Below are 13,903 nucleotides of genomic sequence, written 5' to 3'. Positions count from 1 at the left end.
TCAGGCTTAATCTGGTAGAAGGGAATTCAAATGAAAAGTGAAAATGACGTGGCCGCAAGTGGGGAGAAGCATGGAGATGACCGTTGTCTGTGTTCTTCCACGGACTGAAGAAGAGCCTGGGGCAGGGAGAACCCCTCCAGGGCTGAAAGCATCACTCCTCTGGGTGCTTCTCAGGTTCTGCCTGGTGACCTCAGGGGACATGGGGGTCTGCCTTCCATGGGTTCTTCTATTTGTCCCTCTCTATTTTGAGGAAAGGAAGGAGAGTAGGAGGTACTGAGAGGAAGAAAGATAAAATCATAGTCATAGAAATGTGCCTCCTTATTATGTTCTGTGATGAACTTGCAGCTCTGAAGTGATAGGGTTTGGCTCTCCTGCATGTGTCTTGCTTCATCCTGTAAGGTGTCTGTTTTTTGATGGAATGTGGGTAGACGAAAGGCAGAGATGGAGAACCATAGGAACCACTTCATGGTCCAGGGACCCTTTATTCTGTGCTGGAGTCATCAAAATAAACCAGCCCTGCCCAAGAACCACCAGATTAGCCACATTCCCACATGGTACCTAAATATTATTTTTTCATAATCTTTGTTATTTCACATGTTTCTTCTAATGGGCTTGTGGTCTCATTAATCATAAGTTAGAAGTGATGCTGTTGTAATCGTTCCAAGCTCTGCTTCAGAAAGCGTGACTTTTAGGTAAGGCCCCGTCATTTGCCGTCTGTGTTGGAGGTTAACACAAGGAGAGGGAAGCAGAAGCAACGTCCCTACTCTCCCCCTCCGAAGGGGTTTGCATACATCTATCGGAAGAAATCATCGTAACATATCATCTCCATCCTCCCCCTCCCCTATTTAAGCACCTACAGCTTCCCTATTTCCAACCACATCAGGGGTAGATAAACTCTGCCAAGCTTCCAAGTCTCCCCAGAGTCTAGTCTCCAGCTTCCATGCAATTTGATTTTCAACTAACCTTCAACATGTCTTGTACCCTCTGCCCTGGTGGACCCCTCTCCTCGCAGTCTCCCATTCCCCGGGAACTTGTTCTTGCTGCAGAACCTTGACGCCCTCGTCCCCTCACCCTTCCTTATGTTCTGACTATCGCAGGGTCAGCCCAGGGCCTCACCGTCTCCCTGGGGCCCTCTCCAACTCCTCCAGCCTTTGCCAATGTCACCTCATGAAGTCCTTACAGGCAAACACAGTGTCACAGAGGATTATGTATTTGTCTCTCCACATCCTACCTAGGCTGTCAACCCCTGAACTCAGGGACTGCTTTCTCCTTTGGCTTCTCCTACGTGGGTAATACTTGAGTAGCTGACTGGTGGACGGAGCCCAGTCTGTCCCAGCACTGCCAGAGCTGGCCTTGGACCAGGAGGACCTGTCCCCTCACTTGGCCTTGAGCAGAGAGTCTCCAAACTCATCAGCAATGGACATGTTTCTTGTCACCCCACACCCAGGGCTGGTGCCCAACAGCACCTTGTCCGAGGTGGAGACTCAGGGGGAACAAGGAGACAGTAGAACAGTGCTGGTCCTTTCTTTTCCACAACCTGATAGCTTGTCCGTCACGCCCGGGGCCTTTCCAGCTTGGCATGGGGATCAGAACTGCACTGCAGCCCTGCTGACGGTGGGCTGGCCAGGTACGGGCTCCCAGTTTTGCCAGAGAAGTGCTTCTTATCCCGGACGGGTCAGGAAGGGGGCTATTCTGTGAAAGATTGGATTCTCCTCCCTAAAGAAGTTCAGTTTGCTTTCACAGCTGGAATCTTCAAATTAAAATGTTCTTAGCCAGTGTTTGTCATGATTAGCCTCAGAAGGTGCCACCCATTCAAAGGCACACAATGGGCACGTTCTGGAAGTGGACAAACGAACCTGGACTTCGGAGGAGCCAGCTATCTTCCCCATAGCAGCCTTCATTTGTCTTATCAACGAAAATAAATATTTAATGTCTCCTTCTTCATTCCTTTAAACAGACTATAAAAACTGGGAAATGCGCATACTGCCAACACAATGGAAGAACATTCAAGTTGTCCGACTTCACAAAGCCAGGAAACCCCAACTTACAGCTGATGGCCATTGGCCTTCATCTGTAGGCACGCCGACGCCAGCGGGAGGTTAATGAACCCGGCTTGTTTACAGGACCAGCCGCCACAGCGCAGAAGGGCCCACCCGCTAATTTCCCGGGGTCCCAGAGACGCCTCCAGAGCGGAGGCTGTGGGAACACGGGTTCATCTGCTTGCTCCAACAGGGGCAGAAAGACTTCTTTTTTCTTCCTAATTAAGAACCCCTGACTCAGTGGGAAAAAAAATCAGGTTGGGGTCACTGATAAATTTAAAAAGTTCTGTCTATAGAGAAGAAGGAAATGTAAAAGGGTTCCACTTACAGGTTTCGGAAATGAGAAGAACAGTCGCTCTCTAATAATAAAGTGGAAAAAGACCAAGGATGAGGTGGGGTGGAAGACGAAGACGTCGGTAGCCATAGGAGGCAGAGGAAGAAGGAAGAAAAAGAGACAAAAAAAATACAGAGGAAAAAACAGCTGTTAAATTAAATTCTGAAGTTAGCGTTCCTCCACTAAATGCATGGGCCAAACCACTAGGCCTGGTTTTCCGAGTTGGACAGGCCTCCGCAATGTAACATGACAGCTACTCGTTGCTCTTCAGTTGCTCTTTCCCCTTGAAAATGTTCCAAGGCTCTTTGCCACACAGAATACCTGTGACCAAGTGCCAGGAAGAAAACCATTCTCCAGGCTACAGTGTCAGGGCCATCACCTGGGGACTGGGGAGGCAGCGGGGACTAAGAGGGCTTGCTCCTCTTCCCTGCGGCCACACTGCCAAAGGCGTCCCTGGGGGACCAGCAGCAGGGTCCCTGACTTCAAGCCACTGTCTGAGTCAACCGAGGTCTGACCGCAGTCTTTACCCCCATCCACCACACGAGGGAAGGATTTGCTAAGGAAATTAATCACAAAAAACAAGATAGGTTGGACTATCTAAACTACAAAAGAGGATAAAAGTTTTAAGTACTTTATAACCACCTATTTGTTTTTCAAAGACCGAGTTTGCTGATAAACCATTCTCCTATTAAAGTCTGCTCCTTCCACCCACCCTTCCTGCAGTGACCCCTTGGAGGCAACACTGGGTTTCACCCAGTTTGGATCTTATATGGGCACGTCAGCTTTGAAATAGCATTTTCTAGTATCCAGAATACCCACTAATTCAGATTCCAATGCCTTCTATTTTCATACATTTTGATCCAGATTCTGTTTGTTTTAAACAGTAGTACTTTGGCCCCGGTGCTTTTCTGGAATATTGCGTAGTATGTGAAATGTATACAGACAGCTCTGTAGGCAATGGGCAATCCGTTTCCAGCCCGTCAGTATGACGTGTTAATAGCTGGTTAATTTATTCACAGGAAGGTGGCCCTGGCTCAGTCCTGGACTCACCCTGCTTCGAGTGCCACTAAATGCCTCCTTTATCACCCTGGGACCCACACACAGTCAGAGAAAACTTGCTGGGAGCTGTAGCGAGAGAGAAGCATATTGTGTGGAAGGAATACCTTTTGAATTGTGAGGTCTAGCAAACTTTGAAGTAAATTCCAAAGAGAATCTGTAGAGCTGCCCCTTTTAGGGAGTATTTCTAGTAGACTAGATTAGACAGGATAACGTATAAGCATTCCTCATACACACACTCAGCCTCTGTCAGGCTGATCCCAGAACCCTGTCCTTTGCGGGAGACGTAGGTGCACGCGGCAGCGTTTAACGTTCCTTTTCACCCACAGGTTTAAAGAAACACACCTATCTTCTTGCAAAGATGTGTTGACAAAGGCTAATTAGAGAAAAGGCAAAGATACTTAGAATAGACTATATATTAAACTAAAAAAAACCTACATGCAAAGTATTAATCTGAAAGATCACCTTACATTTGAAAAATGTCACCCATTCTTTAGAAAAATAAAACAATTCATTAAATGTATCTCAATAGGCAATGAAAGTATATAATCTGAACTTATTAAACTTATTAAGCTTCTGACATTATTATGCCCTATGCTGCCTTAATTCAGTAACCAAAACAGGGCTGCCCTCTTGGCCGGTAAAGATTACCTGACCCTCTTTGTTAATTTCAAACTTTTTATGGTGATTTTGATGCCTTCCCCCTATCCAACCCCCAGTAATACTGATCCTATCCCCATAATTTGCTTTGTAACTTATTTCAAAGATAGAGGAAGACTCATAAAATTGACAAAATCACAGAGGGACTGAGTGCAATACAGATTTTCCCCTACCCTCCTCCACAGCTTGGCTTCCTTCCCAGTTATTCTCTTCCACCACTAGATGGCACCTCCACCTGAATAGGGGGAAGCACCCTATTTTAAAGTTAAACCACGTGGGAACATATTTTGTCTTCCTTTTGGGTAAATGGAATGCTTTGTTCTGTACCATTCACTGCGGTTGCATTAAGTCGCTCACGTACCAAACCGTAAACTCATGGAGGTCAGGAACCATCTCTTTTACTTTTTCAATATAAACATCTCTGGCACAGGATTAGATGCATGGCAGATGCTCAATAAATAAGAATTTACTCATTGGTTGCTCAGTATTTCAGGAAACAGAGAAGAAATGGAGATGAGATCATTGATTATACTGGTAGCTGGGACACTTCCTCCTTAACCTTGTACTCAGCTTACAGGATGCTCCCTGTCCAGAGCAGTCACCTATACCCACATAATTGAGATCGACGTGTGTAAGTTGGTACAGAGTTCACTTAAAATTGTTCACTATGTTTCAGATGGTTAATGTGGGACTTACTATGGTCCTCTGAGCCTGTATTGAAAGGAGCAGGACAAACGCATTTAGAATCGTCTGCATGCCTTCACTCAGTTTCAGGTAGTTTATCTGATTTTGAAAACCAGAGCATTACATATGATTAGGGCCCTCCTCTCTTTCCTCTTGTTAAAATGTCTCTTCCCCTTTTCTCTCTGTTCCCCCTTCTTTCTTGCTCCCGTGACCCTTTTTTGGTCATTGTTTGATTATGTCTGTGATCTCAGTACATGTGAGAAAAAGTACCAAATGGTCCCCAGAGTGACTTTTTTTTAGATCCCGATTGCCTGACAGTTTCATGAGATTCTGATTTTCCTAATGGGACAGCAGTCCCCTTTGTGAAAACAGCCCTTCATGGGTGTCAGATGTCATTAAATCGAGTGAGTTCCATGATTAAAGTGGAAAGCCTGCCCTCCCCCAAAGTTGGCTATCCTGTGCAAGTGTTGGTTTTTGAAAGATTGATCTTGGAAAGGTATCAAGGAAGAGTGTGTGTGTGTGTGTGTGTGTGACAGAGAGAGAGAGAGAGAGAGAATGCATGAGAGAATGAGATGATGAATTTGCTTTTCCTTATCCCAATATAAACAAGGAAAACAAAACAAGCTACCAAAACCAAAAAATACCAGTCCTATCAAAGCAACAGAGAAATGACACTTAGGGATTAAGGACTTAAAATAGTCACTTTATAGATAGTCTAAGCCATGTCTGTGCCCTTGTTCACTAATCTGCTAATCGGTTAAACACAACTTCTCTGTAGCACAGCATTCTGTGTCTTCAAATACCTCTGCATTGATCTCTCTGGCACCACTGAAGGCAGAGTTGGGCTACGTCATTAGGTTTCATGAAAGGCAAGGTTCTGCTGAAAGTGCCCTGTGTCCAGCCGAACTTACACGCGGCGTCAGCCTTGCGCTCTGAGTCACAAGCCCTGCACCACAGCTCTCCTCAAGCCGTATGGACTCTGCCTACCAGCCTGGACCCCACTAACCAATAAGTGCGGGTCACATCCCTTTCTGTGTCCCTTCCTCTTCAACCACCCACAGGTCCCCAGTTCCTCACAAGTTTCTCCCTCTCCTCTTTTATCCAAAGGTTGGTTGCCTTCAGGAAACGACCTGAGATGCATTCAAAACGAGATCATGAATAAAGAGTAACTTCTAATTACCCTTTCCAGAGGAGTTCTCTCCTTCACTTTAACAAGGATCCAAGTCTTAAGCTTGATTTAAAAAAATTCCTCTTTTCTATTATCTAGAAATAATGGGTTATTTTCCGGGACAGCATGGTTTCCTCAGTGCTTATGGGGGGCAGGGGACGTGCTGCACTCCGTGGGGCGACTACATGCAGCTCTCACTGCCCACACAGCACAGTGGCTGCTCTAAGCTGCACAGGGGCGAGCGCGCTGAAGCTAGAGCCTCGTAGGCTCTGCAGTGAGATTTCCCTCACCGTTTGGGAAGACCGCGCAGAGGGGGTGCATGCTACAAAACTGTCTTCTGCCAAGAACATTCATTTGAATGGGAAGCCTGCATCTGATAAATAACCTTACACTCACATGGATTTCTCTGGTGCCTGCCTTTGGAACAAGGATTGCCTCTAATCATCATCCTCATTACAATAATAACAGGACTAATGACTATGATTAATGCTGACTCTGTCAGTTCCAGGGCAAAAGTCTTCATACATGACATTGTCTCCCTGAGGTTAGAGCACTCCTTTCTGCTTATATAACCACCCGCTACCTCCAGGAGCCTTGGGCCCTGGCACTGTGGGGGACAGGAGTGACTCCAGGATACTGTTACAAACATTTTTTAATGGTCCTGGAGTGGTGGCCAATTCTAAGAAGAGGTACCAGCAGGTTAGTCTAGAATCAGGGGAAAGAAATGCAGCCTTGCCTGGAAGGGAGGGCCCCACCCACAAAGAAAGCGAGGGCACCCTGGATGTCTGGTGGGTGCGAGAAAGGTGGGTGGGGCTGGGAAGGCTGAGCTGGAGCTGTCTTCTGGGGTCGGGTGGCTTCCTGCTGGCTAGGAGGGCAAAGCAGTGTCTTGTTGGTGGTCTCTCCTTCTTCCAGGCCCCCGGCCACTACCTGCCTCCAGAAGTGATCTTGGCCCCTGGGCTTTAGTGGGGGCACTTGCTTTGGAGGAGGACAAGGACAGGGAGACAGAAGGAGTGACGAAAAGCTTCCCATCAGTTATGGTGCTTGTACTTTTCAAAGGGCTTTCACAGTCATTTTACAAGGGCCCAGTAAGGCAGGTTGAGAAAGCATGGTCATCTCCATCTCAGACACCGGGAAGTCGAGGTCTCGGGGTTTGTTAAGAAACCCTAGTGGTGAAGAGTAACCACAAAAACTGACTCTGGAAGGATATGGTGACTGGATACTGCAGAAGGCTGAGGTCGGGCTGAGTGATCCCTGCCCCAAGGGGCATATCTGGGACACACGAATGAGGAAGCCACAGTGGCATATACTTGATGCAGGCTGACCTGGGCCCAGTCTTGTCTCTTGGCTTTCCCTCTCTTTTTGATGGTGGTCATTGCTTAGGGCATCTGTTCTCCCCTACCTTCTTTCTGTGTTCTGATCCTCCCAAATTCCCAATGCCAGGGCACAGCTGGGGACGGGGGGTGGGGGTGGGGTGGAGGTGGGGCGGTGGGACAGTCAGGAGCTTTAACAGCCCCTCCCAGGCCTTCGTCAGCAACCCAAGCCCCGAGCTAAGCCCCAGAGCTGACTCGTCTTGCATGTGCCGTCTTAGGTACACTCTGGGAGACTTTAATAAAGAAACCAGTTAGGGTGGGAGTAACAGGCAACACTGAGCCTCTCTTCTCAGATGTGAACCCAGGCCATCTCACTACAGAGTTGATGTGCTTAACCTAAGAGAATTTCCCGTTGGGCCTGGCTTTGGGGGTTAGTGTGTCTGGCTTAGGTCCCTTCATCAGAAAGTCTTCAAAACTAGGCTGGACAGTCACCAGAGGACAAGTGACTGAGGAGGAGCAAAGTCTGAGGGAAGAGCTCAGTAATGGAAGAGAATTCTCGCAAACCATGTAGCCATGGGGCGGTCTCCTGGCCAGAGCCTCAGCTCCCAGCTGGCCCCTGAGTGCTGATGGAAATCTCTCGCAACTCATCTCCTGGGGAAGCAGGAGACTGGCCTGGAAATGTCCTCAGGAGCCTGACACACATGCGGAGGAATGCGCACATCGAGGCCATCGACGAAGTCAGGAGTCATGCCCCAGAGCAGCCCTGCGGGCAGACCCTGCCGCCGCCCTGTCAGCAGGGTCTGCCAAACACGGTGTCAGGAGTCCCTCAGCCGCACGGATGGAGCGAAAGGGGAGCAGGCCCACAGACTGGCACCCAGCAGCGTGACCCGTGGGCCCCAGACCAGTACTTGTATCACGGGCACAGCCACTCGCACACACGCAGGCAAGGCACACTCTGCCCCCAGCACACACTGCCGGGCCCTACCTGTCGTCGCAGTAGGTGAACTTCATGTCCATGCTGTGGCGGCTCAGGAAGGTCTTGCTGTCCAGGGGGATGTCCATGTGGGACGGGTGCTGGATGGGTTCGCACATGATGATGAGGCAGGACAGCAGGGGCTCCTTGTAGCCGCAGAGGCCACTGTGAGGGCTGCAGTTGTTGTAGACCTTCACCTGGCCGGTGCAGTGCAAGACCTGGGGACCAGCCGGGGGGTCAGGTGTGGGGCTGAGAGCAGGGTGCGGGGCACCGCTGGGGCTCCCGCCTGGCCTGGGGTGGTCCTACCTTCCAGGTGGCTGATTTGAGGTTGACGGTTCGGCCCCTGTTGGTCACTGTGCACTTCATCCTCATGAAGAAGTCCCGCTCTGTGGACAGGTCTTTGCTTTTCTTCCCAAAACCAGAGCCTGGATGGGGAAGGGTGGAGGGAACCAGCTGAATTTAGTTTTTCATTTAGACACGGAAGAGGGACCCAGTCCTAGTGTTGTCTGTGCAACATACTGTTTGTATTTCCCAACTGTCTGCTCTCAGCACCTGCCAGGAACACTGAGTACCATCCCGGCCTGTGGACAAAGCTTTCTCACCTCCAGCTCACCTCCCCAACTGGAGTACAAGCACCTGAAAGGGTAGGGGTGTTGCACTGTCCTGTTTGCTTGCGCGACGGTCCCTTCAGAGTAGCAAGGGAATGCATGACATTAGCCACAATCTCAGCAAACCTCTGCTGGGGCAGGTCCAGGTTCCCCAGGAGGAATTCCAAAAGACAGGCTGGGTGAGACCACAACTACTACAAGGGGATAAGCTTCTCAGATTAGAAATGTCCCCCAGACACTCCTATCTTTTCCTCATTCCTGTCCTACAGGAATTTGAACTTCCCTGTGCCCTATTTTCAACCAGTAATGGCAGCATTCAGGAGAATGGACCATCAGCTTTCTCCCTAAAGTGATATATGCCCAGCTCAAAGAGACCCCTGGTAGAAATCTCCTGGGATTTGGTGAGCAGGTCCACGCTGAGAATTAACTCAACATGGAAATCCTTTCTTAGCCAGAATTAAATAAATCACCAAGACAAATAATATAGCTTCCTTCCTTATAGCTTCCCAGTAGCCTGCCCACTCAGAACTTTCTCCACTTTCTGCAAAACAAAGTGATAAATGCAGTAAGTGTCATCTGAGCCCCTTGTCCACGTCTAAATTCTGCCTAGCCCACCATCCCCACCCTGGGTCTCCCAAGGTGCACACCTGCCCTGCACCCAGCACCAGAGAATGACTCAGGGCCACATTTCAAACACTTAGACCCCTCCCCTCTAGGCATGGCCACCAGCCTTGTCACCTGCACCTCCAGAGGGCTGGGATTTACCTAACTGCCATATCCCAAAGGTCTGTGTGTCCAGTGAATCATGTCGCCTTTGAATCTACCTTAAACATCCCTAGGAGAGCCCACTAAGTAATGGACATTTTTTTTTTAAGAAAACATATCCCTCCATCATGATCATAAAACCATGCCTCCCATACTTAATGTTTCTTACGATTTAGATGTTCATAGGTGGGGTTGCCATAGCATGAGATATTCTTGTGTCTTGGGGCCTGGACTGACCACCAGGGCCAGTCCAAGTGTTGGCGATGAGTGTGGCCGTGGCTTGGGTTATTACTGTGGTGGCCTGCTGACTTGTTAGCCTCCGGATTCTTGCCATTCTGCCATTTGATTAATCTTCCTAAGTATAGCTCCAATCAGATTGCTCCACCCCTGCTCCAAAACCTTCAATAGCTCCTTTCTGTCTACAGGATAAAGTTCGAGGCCCTCCGCCGGGCCTTCAAAGCTTTCCGCCGTCTGCCTCCCGGTTTTATCTCCCTCTAGGTGCTCACATTAACCCTTTGCTTCCAGATCATGAGTCCACTCAGGTCGGCACCTTCAATAAGGATCTGCTTGCTGATTTATTGAGTTTGATCCCAAGTCCTCACTACATGGACCAAGAGACCTAAAGTTCTACTCAGATAAATAGACTAGGATCAGGCTGTAAATCATGGCACTTGAGAGCCGGAAGTTTCTAGACTTTGCCTGGTCCAATACTGTCTGTTTGAAAAGAAAGACTCCGAGGAGCCAAGCAATGAGGTAACTCGGTTCAGGTCACATGGTCAGACTGAGAGTAAGGTCAGTGGTTGAATGGAGGTTGAGCACCCAAGGACCAAAGGCTTTCTGGAGCAGAAGATATGAGAGACTTTGGTTTTCTTAGGCTTCAAGCACCTGCTTTAGAAAGGAGTTCAGAAGGGCTGGTAGCCCCTTCCCCGTGGAACCAGGCAGGACTTTCTCAGCAGCATATATGAGACGCTGCAGAGCCCTCGGAGTGCTCCCCAGACTGTGCTCTGGAAGCCAGCTGGTCCGAGGCCTTCAGGAGGAGAGCAGAGGGGCTGCATGGGGGTCAGGGCTGGCCAGGCTGTAGGGGTGTGGTCATTCTGCACTTTCCAGGTCCAGACCACAAGCTTAGTCTGTAACGACAGTAGACGTGGGCTGATGAAGTGTCTGATTTTGCATCGAGTATGGTAATAACGGCCAGACCTTGCAGGCCTAGCACCACTGCCTCTGCTATTCAGGGTGGACAAGCACAGTCACAGCAGTGGCAGCTGAGAGATATTAAAGGGGATGTTTAGACATGGGCAGGATCCGCCCAGGGCAGAGATCGACAGGTTCAGAAGGGACCTTGAAAGTCACCGAGCCCCACTTCTGCCCAAAGCCTCTGTCCTCTTGATAACATTTCCATTCTTATATTTGCTTGAGTGTCCCCATTTCTATGAGATGAAGCAGCAACTCCAACTGTCACTGCAAAGTACTTTCTGCTTGTAGGGGCCCTCCCTCCACCAGCATCTGCTCGATGCCTCAGAGGTAGGGTGCAATACACCAGACCTTTTAAATTTCTTCTCCATCAGAAAAGACCTGCCCTTTGTCTCCACAGGGGGGGGGGGTTAGATTTAGTCTTTGGCTCTTTAGTCTTTGGTTAGCTCTTCTCCAAAGGTGGCGCAGCGAGCCAGCCTCTGGTACTCACGCCTGTTTCGTTCCTCCCACACTGACTCAGCGCTGCACTATAACGCACTCTACCTGACAGAGTGGGGCAGGCTGAGGCTGGACCAGCTTCAGGACTAAGCCTGAGGAAGCCCTGGCAGCGGCCACTCTCATACTTTTGGGAGCCCTGGGCTGCCATGTAGGACGTCTGGCTGCTTGGGGACCCCAGGTGAAGAGACAGAAGCTCTGAGGCCCCATGGAGTGAGACAGCAGTCCTGCTATTCCAGTGTGGCAGCTGAGCGCCAGCCTCCAGCCACACGGTCCCAGAGAAGTGGCTGAGCCACCCTGGTCATCCCACCTAGTCCAGCCCCCGTCATGGCAGCTCAGCTGATACCGCTCACAGAGCCCACACAGTTGTGAGAGGTGACAAAATGATTGCTTCAACCACTACATTTTGGGGGGTTGTTACCCAGCAAGAGACAGCTGCAACAGTTCCCAGGGACACGCTGGTACAGATGAGTTTATTGGTTTGGGCACAACACTTGGCAGAGGTGAACTCCAGGGCATGAAACCTCCTGGAGATGCTGCCTTATCCCCAAGGGGAGGATGCTGGAGGCCCTACCAGCATGCAACCAGGTACCACTCAGGGCCAGAGGAGACGTTTCTGAGTATTAGGTCCCTTTGGTGCCCTCGATCTCATCTCACAGACTCTGCCTTGAGTATTTTGCGTGTCAGTTTTTGCTGGATCGTGATACTCACGGTCCGCCATTCCTGCATCCCTATACAAAGGGAACAGATCTCCCCCGAGGTGGTGCAAGGAGGAAGGAGACACACGAGAAAGAATACTTTACCATCCTTGATACTCAGGTTCTCGCGGATCTCCTCATGGTCACAGGGATGAGTAAAGTCAAAAATACTGTGTCCCGTTAGCTCCACCTGTTTCAAAAACAGGGTCGGACTTCGTTATTCCTAGCACGGAAGCAGAACATCCCAAGGGGAAGCTGAGCTGCCTTCTGGATTTGGAGACAGGGCAGAGACTGAATCGGTTCTCATATGCCCAATTCAGCGTTCGGCCCACAGACATGCGGATGGAACAGAGGACTGCCACGGACGTCAGAGACTCCACTCCCAAGGGCCGGCCCATCAGTCTAGTCAGCGGTGCCGGGATGGCCACTGGCCATGCCAAACCCAATGCCAGGGTGTGGGAGTGTGGTCCTGAGGCTCCTGGTCTGGGATCAGAGAGGGGGCAGGGTGGCTAGGTGCAGGGAGAGGTTAGGAGGGATGTGATCAGAACCTTCCACTAATTTCTACCCCCAAATAGAAACATTTTCCCTTTTTGAAAGAGCCAGAGGAGGGTGTCACCTGTGTGAGTCCCATGAACTTGCTGATGTTTTCTGACAGAAAGATCATGTCGCCATCTTGGGTCACCACGGCAATGAAACCCTCTAAGGCCTTCAGGTACAGGTTGTCCATCTGCTGGTCGGCCTCAGCCTCAGACTCATTTTCGGAGCAAACTGGAAAGAGATGGGGGTTCCGTGGCGTGCGTGAATGTGGTGTCAGCACAGATGTGACTGGCATAGATGGGTGTCTGCCAGGGATGGCACGAAGGCATCAAGGGGACTTTCATGGGAGTGCATGCTGCCGCCCACCTAAGTGACTGCCCCGTGCCCACGCAGGGGCGTGGGATGAGCACACAGGCTCAGGGAATGTGCCGGTTGCTGCTCTTCCTACAGAGGAATAGGACGGGCCAGCCTTCAGAGTCCAGAGTGGGCCTGTGCAGAGTAGTGTCTTGGTGTCTTTCCCTGCGTTTTGCTAAAATCGTGGAACCGGAGGAGGGAGGTTCTCTCCTCTCCACACTCTGGATCAGGAGAATAGCCTCTGCGAGGGGACTCCATCTGGGAATGGCCTTGTACCACGTGCACACCCACACCCGCCCCATGTTTACTTGGCCTCTGTAAACCGCCTTGGTCAGCCAAACCATCCACAGGGAACCGAAGTCCGGGTGAGGGTTTTGCCTCCGTTACCATCTCCATTTAAACAGAGGCTTTAGGAGAGATGATGGCCGGACTCGGCTTTCAAACTCCAGCACCTTCTGGGATCCCCTAGAAAGCTCGTTAGCACAGGGGTTTCTGGACCAGGACTGCTGTGTAATTTGGGAGGCTCGGTGCAAAGTAAACATGTGGGGCCTCTGGTTGAAAAACCAAACCGAGCCCCAGACCCCTCTCAGCGTGGAGCTCCGCGGGACTGTCCAAGCTGCACTCTCGCGGGGCAGCCCCAGTGGGCCACACCCCCAGAGTGGCTGCCTCAGTAGGTCTCCAGTGGGGCTGCGAATCTGCTTTCCTAGGAAGTCTCCAGGGACGTCGAAGCTGCTGGCCAAAGGACCACAGACTGAGAACTACCACCTCAATAACTACCACCTTACTGCCGGCCAGTAACCCCAGCACTGGGAAAATCAGCCAATATGGGCAGGTGGGGACCTATTTGGGGACGGTGAGGGGAGGCTTTCAGCACCTTTGAAATCACACCCCACAGATAGGGACCCCCTTCTCCAGACAGCGGGGCCAGCCCTGTGGTTTCTGGCCTCTGAAGGTTTTTTTTCTCTTCAGTTTCTTTGATCTCAGTGGCAACACTGACTTCAAAATCTGGAGTCATCCCAAGACAACCTTAT

General features: G+C 50.3%; 1 protein-coding gene and 1 long non-coding RNA gene across 2 annotated transcripts in view; one reads left to right on the top strand and one right to left on the bottom strand.

The window, feature by feature from the left end:
- EPAS1 (endothelial PAS domain protein 1) overlaps positions 1–13,903 on the bottom strand; it is an 82,721-nt gene that overhangs the window by 16,928 nt on the left and 51,890 nt on the right. The window contains exons 3-6 of the mRNA XM_037066524.1: positions 12,598–12,749; positions 12,087–12,171; positions 8,531–8,649; positions 8,237–8,442 (exon numbers count right to left, since the gene is read on the bottom strand). Of these exons, the coding sequence (XP_036922419.1) occupies positions 8,237–8,442; positions 8,531–8,649; positions 12,087–12,171; positions 12,598–12,749 (562 nt within the window). The remainder of the gene's footprint in view (positions 1–8,236; positions 8,443–8,530; positions 8,650–12,086; positions 12,172–12,597; positions 12,750–13,903) is intronic.
- Positions 3,536–9,002, top strand: LOC119001244 (uncharacterized). The gene is made up of 3 exons (XR_005069524.1): positions 3,536–3,546; positions 5,146–5,155; positions 8,921–9,002. It is a non-coding gene; the product is annotated as an uncharacterized LOC119001244 (long non-coding RNA).

The sequence above is a fragment of the Sturnira hondurensis genome, unplaced genomic scaffold (genome assembly GCF_014824575.4).
Source record: "Sturnira hondurensis isolate 20B ecotype Veracruz unplaced genomic scaffold, ASM1482457v3 Scaffold0016663, whole genome shotgun sequence".
In the NCBI taxonomy this organism is placed as follows: Eukaryota; Metazoa; Chordata; class Mammalia; order Chiroptera; family Phyllostomidae; genus Sturnira; species Sturnira hondurensis.
This window is presented reverse-complemented; position numbering and strand designations above follow the sequence as displayed.